At 48.5% G+C, this 19666-nt stretch overlaps 1 protein-coding gene across 2 annotated transcripts in view; it reads left to right on the top strand.

The window, feature by feature from the left end:
* The first annotated feature begins 5028 nt into the window (after positions 1-5028).
* Positions 5029-19666, top strand: part of rasgrf1 (Ras protein specific guanine nucleotide releasing factor 1) — a 27426-nt gene continuing 12788 nt past the window's right edge. For both annotated transcript variants that reach the window (XM_056281145.1, XM_056281144.1), the window contains exons 1-5: positions 5029-5304; positions 10004-10110; positions 11125-11272; positions 15684-15776; positions 16357-16610. In XM_056281145.1, the coding sequence (XP_056137120.1) occupies positions 5029-5304; positions 10004-10110; positions 11125-11272; positions 15684-15776; positions 16357-16610 (878 nt within the window). The remainder of the gene's footprint in view (positions 5305-10003; positions 10111-11124; positions 11273-15683; positions 15777-16356; positions 16611-19666) is intronic.

Genomic DNA, 19666 nt, shown 5'->3' with positions numbered 1-19666 from the left:
ATGACTAATTCCCCAAGGAACTGCTGTAAAGTCCACATGCCTCCACTCTCCTTCCGCACCTGGACTACAGCTAACACCCACTACCACTACTACTACTACTACTGCCACTACTACTACTACTGCCACTACTACTACTACTGATACTACTGCTACTACTGCTACTACTGCTACTGCTACTACTACTGCTGCTGCTCCTGCTACTACTGCTACTACTACTACTGCTGATACTACTACTGCTACTACTACTACTGCTGATACTACTACTGCTACTACTACTACTACTGCTACTACTACTACTGCTGCTCCTGCTACTACTGCCACTACTACTACTACTGATACTACTACTGCTGCTACTACTGCTACTGCTACTACTGCTACTACTACTGCTGCTACTACTGCTACTGCTACTACTACTACCACTGCCACTACTACTAGTACTGATACTACTGCTACTGCTGATACTACTGCCACTACTACTACTGCTGCTACTACTGCTACTACTATTACTACTACCGCTACTACTACTGCTACTACTACTACGGCTACTACTACTACTGCTACTACTACTGCTACTACTACTACTACTGCTACTACTGCTACTACTACTACTACTACTACTACTACTATTACGCAAAATAAGAATTTCAACGGGATTTCTTTGCCCCCCCCCCTTTTCTCCCTAATTGTACCCGTCCAATTACCCCACTCTTCCGAGCCGTCCCGGTCGCTGCTCCACCCCCTCTGCCGATCCGGGCTGCAGGGCTGCAGACTACCACATGCCTCCTCCGATACATGTGGAGTCGCCAGCCGCTTCTTTTCACCTGACAGTGAGGAGTTTCACCAGGGGGACGTAGCGCGTGGGAGGATCACGCTATTCCCCCCCAGTCCCCCCCGAACAGGCGCCCTGACCAATCAGAGGAGGCGCTGCTAGTGCAGCGACCAGGACACACCCACATCCGGCTTCCCACCCGCAGACACGGCCAGTTGTGTCTGTAGGGACGCCCGACCAAGCCGGAGGTAACACGGGGATTCGAACCGGCGATCCCCGCAACGGAATAGACCGGCACGCCACCCGGACGCCCCTCAGATGGATTTCTTGTTTCACAGAATGGCGGCCCTTAAAACTGCAGGAGAGTTGTGGAAGAAAAGAAAAAGAAAAAAAAAACATTTAAAATGCCCGTGCATGTATCTGCAGGAACCAACCGGGGAGACGCAGTTCCCTCATACTGTTAATTAAAGACTTACTGTACGTACAGTAAAAAAATTTAAAAAAAAGTTTTAATGGATTTCGGCTTTAATCCTTCCTACAATCCTCCCCATAGATCTAAACATAGCAGTGGGGGGGGGATTAACGTCTTATCTTTTCATTTCCCATTAGTACTTTCTTGCGTTCAGTTTAAGATGTTTTTGAAGTCATAAAATAATTCCTCCTTTACAGCTCGAGCCCACTCCAGCCCTTGTTATCGCTCAGCATCAACCACACGTCCCAAAAAGCACAGAGGCACAGTATACTTTTATCTCCTATCTCTGACTGCTATCTCCAGCTGCTCTTATAGCTAGCTAGCTAGCCGACTGGAAGAGCAGCTGCAGTACCCAGCACACAAGGATGCTGATGGAGGGTGCATGCGTTGCTGCTGTTAACGCGCATAAGCTCCTATGCAGTTTGATGAAATCACTGGCCACCGTTTCCTTTGAAAGACAGATGTGTGCGCGCGCGCCAGTATGATGCATGCTACCATCGTTGCAGGGCTGTAGCGCCGCAGCTGGCCACTGGCTGTAATAAGCTTCATTTCTGGAGTCAGACGGTAGCTTATTAGCAGCCACAGCAGTTCTTATCTGCTGCCACAGTGAGACTGTGCAAAACTATTCATGAAGCATTTACCCTCGGATGTGGTGTGTTTGGTTGTACCTCTTTATTAGTCGTTTATAACGCCTAGCATGACTGTAACTGTATGCGCCACATTTCCAGACAACTGTCTCGCGCCTGATAACAAGCAAAACATCGTTATTAATACTTTAAACCAGTCGTTTTCGACTGGGTCGGGTACCACCAGTGCTGCCGGTTTCCTGTTCTGCCAAGTCACATTCAGCTCTTGTTCCGGGTCTAAACCCCGTTTGGGTGCACGAAAAAGCGGAACAACAGCTGGATGTAAATACCTGGCAGAAAGGAAAACTAGCGGTGGGACCCGAGGACTGGATCGCAAACCACTTTAAAAGGCTATGTGGACGCTGGGTGGGGTACATCAGCGGTCTGTTATAACTCTACTTTACTGGCGTCAACTGTCATCTGGGCTCCAAATCCAACAGCATCCAGCGGATGATGGATCCTCATCACCAGGGACTGCAGCTTTGAGGATCGGAAACGTACTCCAGATGTTAGGTGGCCAGATGAGATGTGAAGTCTCAGCCCATCATAGGAATGGATACATTGTGCTCAACGATATGTTGTGCTCAAGGATACATTGTACTCAAAGATACATTGCAAGATACATTGTACTCAAATCTACATTGAAAGATACATTGTGCTCAAAGATACATTGAAAGATACATTGTACTCAAATCTACATTGAAAGATACATTGTACTCAAAGATACGTTGAAAGATACATTGTACCCAAAGATACGTTGTGCTCTAACATACATCGTGCTCAAAGGCTTCCGGCCTAGAGCGTGTCTTAGAGCAACCTATTTCTGTTTGGGGCATCATTTACAATGCTATGAAATGTTATAGCGCTAATACATTAGCTTCGGCTCATAAGTCATCTCCAGTTGTGAGGAGTTCAGTATTCTTGGTCCATATGCCACCACATTGCCCTAAACTTATGTTGCCCTATTAAAATTAACTCGTGAAAAAAAAAACACATTGCATAGTTAAGATTAAAAAAATCATATCATTAAAATAATGTCATAACCATTTGGGGGGGGGGGTCCTCCTTTTACTCCCCAGTTGTACCCGGCCAATTACCCCACTCTTCCGAGCTGTCCCTGTTGTTGCTCCACCCCCTCTGCCGATCCGAGGAGGGCTGCAGACTACCACATGCCTCCTCCGGTACATGTGGAGTCGCCAGCCGCTTCTTTTCACCTGACAGTGAGGAGTTTCGCCAGGGGGACGTAGCGCGTGGGAGGATCACGCTACCCCCCCCCCCCGAACAGGCACCCCAACCGACCAGAGGAGGCGCTAGTGCAGCGACCAGGACACCCGCAGACACGGCTAAATGCGTCTGTACGGTACATGTGGAGTCGCCAGCCGCTTCTTTTCACCTGACAGTGAGGAGTTTCGCCAGGGGGACGTAGCGCGTGGTAGGATCACGATATCCCCCCCCCCGAACAGGCACCCCAACCGACCAGAGGAGGCGCTAGTGCCGCGACCAGGACACCCGCAGACACGGCCAAATGCGTCTGTACGGTACATGTGGAGTCGCCAGCCGCTTCTTTTCACCTGACAGTGAGGAGTTTCGCCAGGGGGACGTAGCGCGTGGGAGGATCACGCTATCCCCCCCCCCCCGAACAGGCACCCCAACCGACCAGAGGAGGCGCTAGTGCAGCGACCAGGACACCCGCAGACACGGCCAAATGCGTCTGTAGGGACGCCCGACCAAGCCGGAGGTAACACGGGGATTCGAACCGGCGAGCCCCCGTGTTGGTAGGCAATGGAATAGACCGCTACACTACCCTGACGCCCCCCACCCCCCCAACCGATTTAAAGCGCTGACTCTGTCACATAGGCTAGTTTGTCATAGAAACTGTAGTTTTGAACCCCCTCTGAAGGACCAGCTGACACCAAACGGAGGGAAGCGCGGATCATCAGAATCCGGAAAGAGCTGCTGGCGCGTGTGACGCGTCGGGCGGAGGAAGTCGCACAGCTCTCCTATAAACACACGTGTGAAGGGGGAACACGCGGAATTAGGACATTCTGCTGAATTACTGTAGTCTCCCTGTGGGGACTTCAGGTTTGACATTTGGATGTTGGCTAATTTTAGCCGCTTTCCGATTTCCACTCTTGGAGCACATTTCGGCAGTGTGTGTGTGTGTGTGTGTGTGTGTGTGTGTGTGTGTGTGTGTGTGTGTCAGATTTTTCTATCCTAATGTTCCCCATTAGGATAATAGAAAAACCTGATACCACCTACCTTGTAGGGACATTTTTTTGGGGGGTCCCCATGAGGGAAAGGGTCAATTTTAGGGTTAGGGCTTGGTTTTAGGGTTAAGGTTAAAATTCGGGTTAGTTTAAGGTTAGGGTGAGGGTTAAGGTTAGGCATGTACTTATTATGATGGTTAAGGGCTGGGGAATGAATGCGAGGCGCCCACAAGTAGGGTGGCATGGTATATGTCTGTGCGTGCGTATGCGTGTGTGTGTGTGTGTGTGTGGTAATATAGTAGCAGCGGCAGTACAGTAGCCTGTGTGGTAAGAACACACACACACACACACACACACACACACACACACACACACAACTGCTGCGCTCGCTCCCTGTCCGAGGTGCTGAAATGTGCTTCGCCAAGCGTGCGTAACGTGACTCCGGAGGCGCAGGCTGCCCAGCTCAACGCCGAGCTCGCCGCTTTCTGGAGGTTTGGCGTGAGAAAGCGGAGGAACTCCACCACTTTCTCTCTCATCTTGCGCTGTTTTCACGTCTCTTGTCCCCTCCTCTCTCTCTCTCCTCCCCTCCTTTTAAGAAAAACAAAAAAATCATCATCCGTCCACGTGAACCTCTCTAAATCTCAAGGAGTATGTCAGAAGATTTGGGATTTCTCGACTTGCGCTCGTCGTTTGTTTGCCCTCCCCGCCTCCTCCGCGCTTGATGCCGCCGCGGTGAAGGCGTCGGACAGACCGGACTAGCCCGCTGCCCCCCGGAGGGAGGTCCGCATCCACAAAGTCAACATCTTCTTGCGGGAGGACATTTGAAAGCAGCCGGGGGGGGGGAGAAGAGAAAAAAAAACAACAACCACCCCCCCCCCAAAAAAAGGATGTAACCGCCGTCTGCCCTTTCCCCCCCCCCACACCCCCCACCCCACCCCGGAGTCTTCATCCAAAATGCAGAAGGGAATACGACTCAACGATGGTCATGTCACCTACCTGGGGCTTCTAGCGAAGAAGGATGGTGCGAGGCGCGGGTGCCTGAGCAAGAAGAGCTCGGACACCACAAAATGGCACACGAAGTGGTTCGCTCTGCTGCAGAACGTGCTGTTTTACTTCGAGAACGAGTCCAGCTCCCGACCCTCGGGACTGTACCTGTTGGAAGGCAGCGTCTGTGACCGGGCGCCGTCACCGAAGCCCTCGCTGTCGGCCAAGGAGGGCTTGGAGAAGCAGGTATAGGAATTGCGCGTGCACGCACGCGCGCACGCACGCGTCGCTTTATTGTTGTGGGTTTAATTTTGCAGCGGTAACAACGCGAGGCCACCTGCGCTGTGCAGGATTGTGTGCAGAGGACGAAGGCGACGTGTGGCTCCCCCCCCCCCCCCAACAACCCATTGCCCTAAAATCTCGTGCATCTGTTTGTTAAGTCTATCGCATGCTGGACCTCAAACCCACCGGAGCTCGATACGGGCTACCCCCCCCCCCACCATGCCTTTTACGTGTTATGTAACCCGTGCGTGATATTAATAATGTGCGAACGTTTCTCACACCTGACGGAGTTGTTATCTAACAGCCTGCCGGCGGCGATGCAGCGGCGTCTCGCTCCAGGTTGCAGCAAAGCCGCCGCATGCCCCACCTTCTACTGGTGGGGTTCCCGGAGTGGAGTCGAGTGGCGGAGTTCCCCTTCTTCCCTCTGCGAGCCTCCCCTCCGGCCGGCTCGCACGCCGCGATGGGTCGCGTATGTTTTTGTTGTGTGTCTTGTTTTTATTTATTTATTTATTTATTTATTTATTTATTTATTTATTTATTTTGTTGAAGTTTCGGAAGCCAAGAGCGTGCTGTGTCTTCGCACCGAAACGTGCAAAAAACAAACCGCTAGGAGCTCACGGTCGCCACCGCGCGGCGAAACGTGGGAATTACCAGCGGGCAGAATTTACTCGGATTTTTTTTATCACGTTATTTTTATTTATTTTTTTGCTAAGTACGTTTTATTTTCTTCACCGAGTCGTTGTTCACCTTAAACACGTGTATAACGTGCCTGCTCTACGTTTCCTCTTATAATTTCAGATGCACGAAGGAAGGGGGGGGGGAAGAAGGCTATTAAAACAGGTTATGGCCGTTATGGTATTTTAACATTTACATTGCAGCCATACACTGTTTGACTGCCTAGTCTGGCTCTGTTCGGGCTCTGTTCGGGCTCTTTTCGGGCTCTGTTCGGGCTCTGTGCTTCACTGTGCTTCACTGTGCAGGTAGGGCTGCAGTCCAAAGTGAGGTCTCAGCTCCTCCTGTGAGCAGCTGCCCCTGTGCTGACGGAGCAGAAAGCGGCACACTACCTCATGCTAGACTCCCTCGGCCTCCTTAAAAAGCGACCAGGAGCTCCTTCATAATCTCACATTTTGCACACACACACACACACAAAGAAGAAGACAGCAGTGATTTGCCATCTGCTCAGTTAGAACTGCATTTTTAGTCAAATGTAGCCTGTGTTTTGTTTTTTTTGGGTTTTTTAGGGGGGGGGGTTGTGTGATTTTTTTTATTTTTTTTGCACACTACTAAAGCCCCAGATAGGCCTGATGCATAGCTCTCTTCTACCTTGAGTTAAATTTAGTTCAAAGAGATTAAAAGATTATATATTATAGAGAGAGAGAGAGAAAGCGTGCGCAAGAGAGACATATAAAATATCTATACACACTTACAGACAACAAAAACACTGATATAATATGATTTCTAACCCTTGCTGCACACAGAGTAACCGTGTAAACAACCAAACATCCAACTCCCTGGGCAAAATGTCTTAGCTGCTGTTAAAGGGACGAGCGGGAGAACAACCTTCCCTTAGCCCCGGTGCAAAGTGCTCTGCCCTCGCCTAGATTTGGAGGGATTAGTTGTTAATGACGAGGTTTTAGAAGTCAAAAACAATCCCCCCAGATTGTATTTATCTGCCAGTGCAGTTGGTGTGGAAAATCCCGATGCATTGGGGCCCACGGTTCCCATGCCAACCCCCCAGTCTGCATCCTAAAGACTGCCGTGGACGGAGGGCGCGGGGTAACCGAGCAGAGGAGGAGTGCGTCTCCACAGTTGAGGAGAAGCGTGATCTGGGCTAAATCCGTCCCTTGCGGTACCTCGGAGGGGGTCAGGCTCCGTTTCTAGAGAACGCAGCCCCTCTCGGCTTTGGGGCAACAGCCGTGTTTCTGCCCTTTCCACGAGAGGCCATTTCAGCTCAGAGGACGGGTGTATTTTGCCATCCTGAGTGCTTTAAAGAGGGCCGAGTGTGGAGGGGGGGTCCGAAGTAAACGTGTTTATTACTGAGGGAGGGCACACAGTGGTGCAAAGAGGAACAAATATTACCGACACTTTGGTTTCTGTTCCCCCAGAGGAATAAACCACTCTTCTTATCGGGCCCATTGCATCGCTTAGCAGGGTCCTTTATTAGTTTATCTTAACAATCCTCCTCTGCTGCAACTCATTCAAAAAGAAGTCTCCAAATTTAGGAGGGTAACTAACTTTTGGGTTATGTAACAGCACCTGGAATCAGAATCAGATGTGATGGCCAAGTGTGCCTGTGCACCAGAGGTGTAAAAACCAGGTTCCAGAAAGTAAACGTCCAAACTGTGGTGACCCACATCTATATAACGAGAGACATTCGCCTAAGAGGACGGTGTACCTTTAAGGGAAGAGGCGAGGGGTCAGATGATGCACTTCCGCTTCCGGTTCACGGTCGTTGTCGAATGTACGACGTGCTAAGTTGGAGCTAGTGAACCACCTCGACTACGTCTACTCTCACGTCTCCCGTCTCGTTGTTTTCTAACTCCACAAAACCATGTATTTGCTCCACTCATGCACTACACCAGCAGATTCTAGTCCACGCCACTCCTCAACTAGGTAGGGGGAACTAGTTCATGGAACCAGCTGGTTTAGTAACACGGTTGGAGCAAATACACGGTTTTGGACATTCGCTTTCTGGGCCTGGTTTTTACACCTCTGCTGCGCGCGCGAGGAATTTGGCCTGTTGGACATCTGCAGGCCAAAGACCGGAGCCCGCTCCCCCCTCAGCTTGGGCAAAGCCCACAAGAGCAGTGAGGTTTTGACTCGCGTGATTTGCCCGATCCTTCTGTTTGGCGGTCTTCCTCCAGTTCTCGCTGCTTTAACAGGCAAAATCCAGGGCATATAGGAGGGGTTCGGTGCAACGTCATCGCCGAGGTGCGTGCGCAACTAGGGGGCAGAAAGCAGCTGCAGCACAGAGATTTTAACCAAGACGGAGCTCAGGCACAGCGGAGATGACGCGCAGTTGTTGCGCAATAAACTGCGCAAAGGATGGGTGGAAAATGTTCCAACAGTCCAAAGGGGTCACTTGCCTTTGCATGTGACCCCTTTGGACTGTTGGGACATTTTCATTGTCGACCCGCTTTGGTAGCACATTACGCATCTCGTAATCTTTTCGAAAAATTTATTTCTGATTTTTCTCCCAATTTAGTGGCAAATCGATCCCTGTTTTAATTCAGACACCCACCCTCGTGCCGCATGCGTTCGCCAACTGCACCTCTCCGGCCGGCAGTCTGGAAGGAGACGCCTCCCCACTTCCGTGACAAGGCGACTCCAGGCCGAACCACCGTTTTTTCCGACACGCCCAGAGACGCGGTCACGTGACGAACACGAGCCGACTCCGCCCCCCTCCCGAAGACAGCGTCGCCAATGATCGCTGCTTCATCGAGTCCGGCCATAGTCGGATCTGACGAGCCGGGGCGCGAACCCCCGGTCCCCAGTGGGCAACTGCGTCGACACAAAGCCGACGCTCAGACCGCTACGCCACCGCGGACCATCTCATAATCTTTTGAGCGCTACCAAAGCGGTTTTGCCCCCTGGCTGCGCACATCCCCGGTAGTGTTTGCAAACAGGAACCCCGTCTATAGGCTCTCCTCAACATGGCCTTCGCTTCGCTGGATCAAAGAAGGCACCATCGGTACTGGGAAGTGGAAGGACGACGCGATGGGGTCTCATATTTAAATGTTGGCCATATTTAGGGGGGGGGTCCTCCTACCACGTGGGCGCTGTTTAAAATGCTTGGCTAATCCTCCTGAGCTGTAGCTTCCTATCAGAAGAGGCCCTCTATTGTGCAGAGGGTCAATATCAATCTCTGAGAGGGACAGACCTTTGTCCTCTCAAAGGAACCTTTGTTTTGGATCAAAAGGACACTTAGAAAGAGGATCTGAAATCCGGCACTGTCGTAAAACAACTCAGAATCCATTAAGATGTTGCAGTAATTAGACAGAAAAGCCTGAAGTATGAATGCCAATCAGATCAGGAGGTTTTGTGATGAACATGTCCCGGCCTTATTTCCCTGGTAGAGCCATTCCACTCAGACTTGCTTTTCGGTTGGGAATTAACCACCATAGGAAGCAGGCTAATCTAAAATGAAGCGAGGCAAGAAGCGCAATAAAAAAAAGGGGGGGGGGAAGAGCCTATCCGTTTGCACCGAGCGGGGTTGCTAGGTAACAGGTATCGCACGGTTATGTAATTGGCCGTGCCTCCAGCTTGCGTGTCTTATGGCGTTTCCTCGTGGGAACCAGTGGAGCCATGCTATGGAGCCGAGCGGATGGGTGGGGGTGGGGGGGGTTGGCGGGTGGGGGTGGGGGCTTCCCTCAGCACACTCCATCGATCGCGCTGGTGGGCGAGGGGAAGATGTGGGCTCCCCCCGGCCCTCTGTGGTCTTAAATCACCCGCTTTACGGCTCCAGCCAGGCAGCCCAGCCGACACGCTGACGCCGGGCGGAGCGGTTTCCAGGCCGCTGGGGGAAATGCCTGGAAGGTGTCCAGCGGGTAAACGTCCCCCCCACCCCCACCCTGTGACGGGTAACCCGTTAACGATGCTGCTGAAATGTTCCTCTGACCACGTCCGTTCACCTTGACGCCTCTTGTCGTCTTGTGTGTTGCAGTACTATTTTACCGTCAGCTTCACTCACGAAAACCAGAAGGCCCTCGAGCTGCGCACGGAGGACGTCAAGGACTGCGACGAATGGGTGGCCGCCATTTCCCATGCCAGGTAAAGTTACACAACATCGACACGTGCATGTTTGGGGCGCCCGGGGGTGGAGGTCTGTTTCGTTGCCTGCCAATACGGGAGTCCCTACAGACACCGTGTCTGCGGGTGGGGAAGCCGGATGTGGGTATGTGTCCTGGTCGCTGCACTGGCGCCTCCTCTGGTTGGTCGGGGCGCCTGTTTGAAGGGGGGAGAGGGAACTGGGGGCGGGGGGGGGGGGGTAGCGTGATCCTCCCACGCGCTACCTCCCCCTGGCGAAACTCCTCACCGTCAGGTGAAAAGAAGCGGCTGGCGACCCCGCACGTATCGGAGGAGGCGTGTGGTAGTCTGCAGAGTGGGGGGGTGGGGGTGGAGCAGCGACCGGGACGGCTCAGAGAGCGGGGTGATTGGCCGGGTGCAACTGGGGAGAAAAAGGGGGGGGCATTTAAAAAAAAAGAAATGTGCATGTTTGTCAGAAGTTATCGGTTGGATTACTTGGAAAGGGGGGCAAATCCTCTCGGGCCGATGGGATCGAGTTGTGTCGAACGTGCAGGGGGGGAAAACCCCGCTTCAGAAGGTAGAAGTACTGACCACGTCTTTGCTCCACCCATGCACTAAACCAGCCGATTCTAATTAGCACAACACTTCAGCCAGGTAGGAGGAGTAATTCGTGAAATCAGCTGGTTTGGTGCATGGGTGGAAGCCGGGGTTTCCACCTCTGCGAATGTGGCATTAAATGCACGTTCTGCACTACACCAGGAAGTGCTTTCCAAACTAAGAAAACTACGACTACTGCACTGTTGACTACTGCACTGTTGACTACTGCACTGTTGACTACTGCACTGTTGACTACTGCACTGTTGCATAAACCTGCATTTCATGACCTACAACTGGATATTCATGTCTCAACAGTTGGATGTTATGTGGAAATCAAATGATCTGCTGTGTGTTTATGTGTACGTGTGTTTCCCCTGTGTATCTATCTATCTGTATATATATATATATATATATTTTGTGTGTGTGTGTGTGGCACGACAGTTACAGAAACTTGGCGACTGAGCATGAGTCGCTCATGCAGAAGTATCTTCACCTACTTCAGATTGTGGAGACAGAGAAAACGGTTGCCAAGCAACTTCGACAACAGATAGAAGATGGGGAAATAGAGATCGAAAGGCTTAAGTCAGAGGTAATGTCCATTGCGTCCCCTTGAGCCGCTGAAGTATTTGTCCAGGTCGTTTTTGTTAAGCGGGGCTTGGCTGGACCTTGGTAATGATAAGGATGAGAGGATTTTTTTTTTTCAAAACGTACTTACGCCGTGCCTCAGAGGAAGCTAACACATACAACAATATCTGAAATAGATGATGTATTTTATCTAGCAGCAGTGGCACTTTTACTTTGACATTTACAAGTTTTTGCTGTAAATTTAGGACACAAAGTGCCTATTTTTTTTTCCAGCACTGTGCAAGTATACCCAAATGAAAAAGTACTGTAATACTGTATGTTTAAATTTAAAAAAAAAAAAAAGATGACTAGTACAAAGCTACAATCAAGGCTGGATTACGGACCGGGAATGCCGGCCGAGTGCCCCGGGGCCCCAGACCACGAGGGGCCCAAAAAGGTCAGGGGTATTGTGTTCGCGTATAGTAGGGATCCCCAATCATACCCTACAAGGGACGTTTGTTCCAACCCTGCGTCGCGATGCCGGGCCCAAGCTAGTCTCTATTGATGCAGGGGGCCCCAAGCTACAGTTTCTATTGATGCGGGGTCCAAGCTAGTCTCTATTGATGCAGGGGGCCCCAAGCTAAAGTTTCTATTGATGCGGGGCCCAAGCTAGTCTCTATTGATGCAGGGGGCCCCAAGCTACAGTTTCTATTGATGCGGGGTCCAAGCTAGTCTTTATTGATGCCGGGGGCCCCTAGCTACAGTTTCTATTGATGCAGGGTCCAAGCTAGTCTCTATTGATGCAGGGGGCCCCAAGCTACAGTTTCTATTGATGCGGGGCCCAAGCTAGTCTCTATTGATGCAGGGCCCAAGCTAGTCTCTATTGATGCAGGGGGCCCCAAGCTACAGTTTCTATTGATGCAGGGGGCCCCAAGCTACAGTTTCTATTGATGCAGGGCCCAAGCTAGTCTCTATTGATGCAGGGGGCCCCAAGCTACAGTTTCTATTGATGAGGGGTCCAAGCTACAAAGTCCCTATTGATGCAGGGGGCCCCAAGGTAAAGTCTCTATTGATGCGGGGCCCCAAGCTACAGTTCTACTGATGCGGGGCCTCAAGCTACGAAGTCTCTATTGATTACCATGTTGGGTATTTGCATTAGTATTACATTTAACAATGTTTAGTATCATTTGCGTAGCCTATCTGACTGGACGGGCGGGCGGGCAGGGGGGGAGTGGGCTAATGGACGTGCGTGCCCCGGGGCCCCCTGGTGGGTTAATCCGGCCATGGTTACAATTTCGATACTGGTCACCGCGATATCAAGAAGTACTGTAAATTTCAGGAAATTCTCCTCGCTTATTGATCTATTATGGATTGACTTTCACAAAATGGACCGTTTTGGTCTTCTGGTCCCATTCTGATTTGCCAAATCCCTTTCACAGTTGTTGGAAATACCCAATATACGCATGCATTTGACCTCATAACTGTCAAGTCAAATATCAAAGTTATAATCCTGAAGGTTTTCATGCAAACAATGATGCCTTGTTTGACGCTTTCACTCACTGGTGTATTTGAGACAACAGCTAATCCGTGGATATCTAAACAGTGAATACTTTTGTGGATGCTCCTCTGGTGCGGTTGCTGTCAGGTAAGACTTCTTTGTGATGGAGGAAACAGTGCAATGTCAAATGCAAAGGAAGAAGGCAGGTATCGGTTAATTTGAAGAAAAAGTGAAGCTGCTGTAGCTCACAAACATGGTAGACCAAGCTTGTGAAAGATGTATATGAACAAATCCTCCAACATCAGCAGTGAAAACCCAAGTTCAGTCATGTTTTTTTTGGTTGGTTAGTTTGTTTGTTTGCTGGTGGCGAAGCTGTGTTGATGTAATAGCATTGGCAGCTCTTTTTCATTTCCAATGGCTCTCTGGGAACCAGAGTGCTTGAACACCTCTAAAATTATCACTTATCACCATAGGTGTGGGTATGTTAAACAAAAACAACAATCTTCACGATTTTACTTATATGCTCCAACTCCCAAATCATCCCTTACAGCCCCCCCCCCCCCGGGCAGGTACACTTACTTGCAGCCAACAGCATAATAACCAAACTCACCCATACCTCAACAGGATTTACAGCGCACATACACACAATTAACGCCAACAGCATATTAACTAAGACATACATTCACCAGCAGTTTCTTTTAGATGTCAGCAGGACTCTTGGGGCTCTGTTCTTGACATGCATGACTAAGCCCTTTGGCTACACGACAAGAAATACAATGATAATAACAGCTACTTTACGCAGAGGCTCTGGCTTAGGGGGCCCCCTGAGCCCTTGGGTCCCTAGGCCTGGGCCCAGGAGGACCGTTCAGTAATCCACCCATGCTTATACCAGCAGTAATGTGTCACTTTGCAACCACTCCGCTTACTTCAAGAACTACACAGAGGCAAAACTATTAATCAGCCTTTACACTTATAAGTAAAACCCATTTAAAAAGAAGACCTAGCTAACTGTTTTAAAAAGAAGACCTAGCTACCCGTTTTAAAAAGACCTAGCTACCCGTTTTAAAAAGAAGACTTAGCTAACTGTTTTAAAAAGAAGACCTAGCTACCCGTTTTAAAAAGACCTAGCTAGCTGTTTTAAAAAGACCTAGCTACCCGTTTTAAAAAGAAGACCTAGCTAACTGTTTTAAACAGAAGATCTAGCTAACTGTTTTAAAAAGACCTAGCTACCCGTTTTAAAAAGAAGACCTAGCTAACTGTTTTAAAAAGACCTAGCTACCCGTTTTAAAAAGAAGACCTAGCTAGCTGTTTTAAAAAGAAGACCTAGCTAGCTGTTTAAAAAGACCTAGCTACCCGTTTTAAAAAGAAGACCTAGCTAACTGTTTTAAAAAGAAGACCTAGCTAACTGTTTTAAAAAGACCTAGCTAACTGTTTTAAAAAGACCTAGCTAACTGTTTTAAAAAGAAGACCTAGCTACCCGTTTTTAAAAGAAGACCTAGCTACCCGTTTTTAAAAGAAGACCTAGCTAACTGTTTTTAAAAGAAGACCTAGCTAACTGTTTTAAAATCGCTGTCAACCAAAATCTACAATGGGTGGAGATTTATTAATTATTTAAGATAATTATGAAAGAAGTGGTCTTTCATCCGGGTGGCATAGCGGTCTATTCCATTGCCTACCAACACAAGGGATCGCCGGTTCGAATCCTCCGGCTTGGTCGGGCGTCCCTACAGACGCAATTGGCCGTGTCTGCGGGTGGGGAGCCAGGTGTGGGTATGTGTCCTGGTCGCCGCACTAGCGCCTCCTCTGGTCGGTCAGGGCGCCTGTTCAGGGGGGAGGGGGGAAATAGCGTGATCCTCCCACGCGCTACGCCCCCCCCCCGGTGAAACTCCTCACTGTCAGGGGAAAAGAAGCGGCTGGCGACTCCACATGTATCGGAGGCGGCATGTGGTAGTCTGCAGCCCTCCCCGGATCGGCGGAGGGGGGTGGAGAAGTGCAATTGGGGAGAAAAGGGGGGTGGGGTGGGGGTGGGGGGGGTCCCAAAAAAAAGTAGTGTTTCGGCAATGTTTTAGAAGCCTACCAAGCCATTCAGCACTCAAGCGATCAATTTTACAACAGCTAATTGTGATCCTGCAAAATAAGACACGCCGACCAGCAACAGGCTACCATAGACTGCTGCCATTTGGGGCATCGCATGAGCAGTCCTCGCTACCACCTTTGTGCCCCATACTCGGCCCAATCTGCCACAGCCCCGGTGTAACGCAGGGGCCCAGGTGGACGCCGAGAACCTGTGTACCTCGTGTGTGGTGAAACAAAGTGGAGGAGAAACGGGGGGGAAGGGGAGGGGGGGGAGGGGGGCTCCGTCTCCTCACAAACACGTGCGCCGGGGCGCTCCATTTTGCCTCCCCTCTCAGGAACCAGCCCCCCCCCCTCCCCCAAATGGAGCTGTGTTCCCCACGTGTACGCGTCACATCAAATACTAATTTTCGCTTTAATGTGCAAATGTGATGCTTGGAATGAAACGTGCTGAATATGCATGAACGGCGCTTCGCACTGCGTCTCTTCTGTGAGACACGGTAATAATTAACTCTCCCTCCCCGTGGAAAAGTAAACGGAGGCGCTTACCTTGGCGCGGTTCAAAGCGGCGCTACGCCGCTTCTGGGTCTCGGGAAGCAGGCTTTTGCCTCGGCGGTGTGCGAGATATCAGGGGGTGTAGTGAGACTGCATGTGAATGGCCGATGCAAATAAACGCTGCAGGAGAGATACCGGCGAAGTGAGCAGCAGGTGGTGATACCGGCCCAGTACGCCAATGGTGGAAAGGCGGCCTCCTGTTTTACCGAGCCACTTCTGTCTCCTGACGGCTTGGGAAGTGAGTGGAGGACTCGGAGAGGAGTGTGTGTGAAGTGTGTGATGGTCCCCTAACCTGTGATTGTGTCCCCAGATTGCTGGACTGCTCAAAGACAATGAAAAGATCCAGCCCGACGCTACGGCGCCCCCCAGCGACGACGACTCGGAGATCAAGAAGATCAAAAAAGTAAAGCCTGAAAATTCCACCTTTTGCTGCTTATGCTGTCATTTGGGAAAGTTCACAAGTAGTTTCATCGAGTTCATTCGTCAGGTTTGCTTAGAAAATAATGAGCAAGGGGCGTCCGGGTAGCGTAGCGGTGTGTTCCGTTGCCTACCAACACGGGTCTCGCCGGTTCGAATCCCCGTGTTACCTCCGGCTTGGTCGGGCGTCCCTAGTACAGACACAATTGGCCGTGTCTGCAGGTGGGAAGCCGGATGTGGGTATGTGTCCTGGTCGCTGCACTAGCGCCTCCTCTGGTCAGTCCGGGGGGAATAGCGTGATCCTCCCACGTGCTACGTCCCCCTGGCGAAACTCCTCACTGTCCAGGTGAAACAAAGCGGCTGGCGACTCCACATGTATCAGAGGAGGCGTGTGGTAGTCTGCAGCCCTCCCCGGATTGGCAGAGGGGGTGGAGCAGCAGCGACCGGGACGGCTCGGAAGAGTGGGGTAATTGGACGGGTGCAATTAGGGAGAAAAATCCAAAATAATAACAATAATAATAACAATAATGATAATAATAACAATAAAATAAATGGATCCATTACAGGTCCAGAGCTTCCTGCGAGGCTGGATCTGCAGGAGGAAATGGAAGACCATCATCCAGGACTACATCCGCTCGCCGCATGCAGAGAGCATGAGGAAACGGAACCAGGTGGTGTTCAGCATGGTCGATTCGGAGGCCGAGTACGTCCAGCAGCTTCACATCCTGGTGAACAACTTCCTGAGGCCACTGCGCATGGCGGCCAGCTCTAAGAAGCCCCCCATCACCCACGACGACGTCAGCAGCATATTCCTCAACAGGTGGGCCCCGCTCTCCTTTTACTCTCACTGCACAACTGTGTCCCGGCAAACACAGGCCACAAAAGCAGCAAAATGCAGAAAATGCAATCATACGGAAAGGATATGACAGAAAACGGAGGGAGGCAAACAGAAAAAAAGAGGTGCTCTTCTTACAAACTGGGGTTTGAACGGCTGGCTTTATAATCCCCTCAGCTGATCAAGAGCAGTAAGGCCTGGCCATTACAGGTGCTATGAAAGACAACACATGAGACGTACTGGATCCTGTCGTCTTCCTTTTGCTGAAACAACACCCAGCCTGTCATCGCCGCACCTCCAGTTACACATAGTATGACTACACCTCCAAACCCCCCCCCCATCACACACACACACACACACACACACAAGCAAAAAAGGTACATACACCAGGATTCGCACTGAAAATGATTGTATAAGATATGGCACATAATAAAATAACTATAGCCATAAATGTTGTAGCTGCCCTCGATCGACTCACATATTTTCGGAATGTGTGTGTGTGTGTGTGTGTGTTAGTTAGTGTGTGTGTGTGTTAGTTAGTGTAGATAGCGGGACCGAAAACTAAAGCACTTATGATCCTAATTCTTTTTGGAGGTGGTAGGTATTGTCCCAGAGAGTAAGGGAAAAATCCCAGAAAATTAAAATAATGCATAATTATGTGTAATTATGCAAAATATGCATTTTCTAAAAATGGCTAAAAACCACTTTTCTGGGCGTTTCAGGTGATTCTGAGCATTTGGGGGGAGGGAGTTGGAGTGGGGGGGGGTTTAGGGGCAGGGGGAAGGCGGTTAGCTGGCAGGATGAAAAGGAGGGAGATTTAGACGGGTGGATAACCAAACCGCTACATTGTAGCGGGGTTCTTCTAGTATATCTAATAAAGATGAAACATGGGGAGTCCCAACGGGGGCATTTATTGCTTCAGACACCACACAGGGACATTCTTGTGGAGCACCGTGAAAACTGTAAAGAACAGAATGACAGTCACAACACGATTAGGCTAACTACTTCATAGCTTCACAAAATAATATACATTTAGAGGAATGTGCCGTAAAAGAAAACACACGAGCAATAGCAGGCCACACTTAACGTGAAACATGACGTACCTCGCTCCGCTTATCAAGGGGCTGGGAGAACCTTAGAGCAGTGGTTCTCAACCTTTTTGGGGTCTCCTGGACCCCCTGCGTATTTTTGATCTACCCTGAATTTGATAGAAACAGTAGAAACTGCATTTTAAATTGCATTATAGCATTTATTCACTCTTTGGGGCAAAAATAAGAGCTTTCAGTTGTAACTTAGATATAGTTAACAAAACAGAATTCTTATGCAGTAACTTTCAGATATATGTAACAAAACAGAATATGTATTCAGTAACTTTCAGATATATGTAACAAAACAGAATATGTATTCAGTAACTTTCAGATATATGTAACTAAACAGGATATGTATTCAGTAACTTTCAGATATATGTAACAAAACAGAATATGTATTCAGTAACTTTCAGATATATGTAACAAAACAGAATATGTATTCAGTAACTTTCAGATTTATGTAACAAAACAGAATATGTATTCAGTAACTTTCAGATATATGTAACAAAACAGAATATGTATTCAGTAACTTTCAGATATATGTAACAAAACAGAATTCTTACGCAGTAACTTTCAGATATATGTAACAAAACAGAATATGTATTCAGTAACTTTCAGATATATGTAACAAAACAGAATATGTATTCAGTAACTTTCAGATATATGTAACAAAACAGAATATGTATTCAGTAACTTTCAGATATATGTAACAAAACAGAATATGTATTCAGTAACTTTCAGATATATGTAACAAAACAGAATATGTATTCAGTAACTTTCAGATATATGTAACAAAACAGAATATGTATTCAGTAACTTTCAGATATATGTAACAAAACAGAATATGTATTCAGTAACTTTCAGATATATGTAACAAAACAGAATATGTATTCAGTAACTTTCAGATATATGTAACTAAACAGGATATGTATTCAGTAACTTTCAGATATATGTAACAACACAGAATATGTATTCAGTAACTTTCAGATATATGTAACAAAACAGGATATGTATTCAGTAACTTTCAGATATATGTAACAAAACAGAATATGTATTCAGTAACTTTCAGATATATGTAACAACACAGAATATGTATTCAGCAACTTTCAGATATATGTAACAAAACAGAATATGTATTCAGTAACTTTCAGATATATGTAACAAAACAGAATTCTTACGCAGTAACTTTCAGATATATGTAACAAAACAGAATATGTATTCAGTAACTTTCAGATATATGTAACAAAACAGAATATGTATTCAGTAACTTTCAGATATATGTAACAACAGAATTGTTATGCAGTAACTTTTAACAATGCAAACGGGAGCGAGATCTCTTATTAAAATACAATAAATTACACTTGTGAAACAGATGTAATTAGAGAAAAAAGTCCTGTTACCCTTTATAGTTTAGGTAGATAAAGGTCTCAGTCACATTTGAGTGAAATAATCCTGTTTCTATAAATGTCACAGGATCTTTTTTTTAAAAGATATTTTATTTTCACGGACCCCTTGCAATTACACCACGGACCACTAGGGGTCCGCGGACCCCCGGTTGAGAAACACTGCCTTAGAGCGCCATCTTGAGACACGTCTTGGAACAGCTAGCAACTTGCCAGAAACTCTGCAACGTGCTCTTCATCTCTAACAGTCTTCTGGTCGCAAACGTCTTCAACTGCTTATCAATAGTTGCGAATCAATAGTTGTTCGGTAATCATAAACATTTAGGCTAATTCTCGAGTTAGGCAGCGAACGCGACGACCCTTTTCATGTTGCGATCTCACACGCACCTGCTTTAGCGTTGAGCCAACGGGAACTTCCGCTAGTCGGACGGCAAGGAAAATGTTCTTCAAAATAAAAGTCCCCATGAATCGGTAACGCTATTTCAAAATAAAAGTACCTGTAAGTTAAAAAAAAAAACGACATTAGGGTTGCGGTCACTTACAAATGTAC

The sequence above is a fragment of the Lampris incognitus genome, chromosome 6, assembly GCF_029633865.1.
Source record: "Lampris incognitus isolate fLamInc1 chromosome 6, fLamInc1.hap2, whole genome shotgun sequence".
Taxonomy (NCBI): Eukaryota; Metazoa; Chordata; class Actinopteri; order Lampriformes; family Lampridae; genus Lampris; species Lampris incognitus.
Note: the sequence above shows the minus strand (reverse complement) of the source record. Positions and strands in the feature narration are given on the sequence as shown.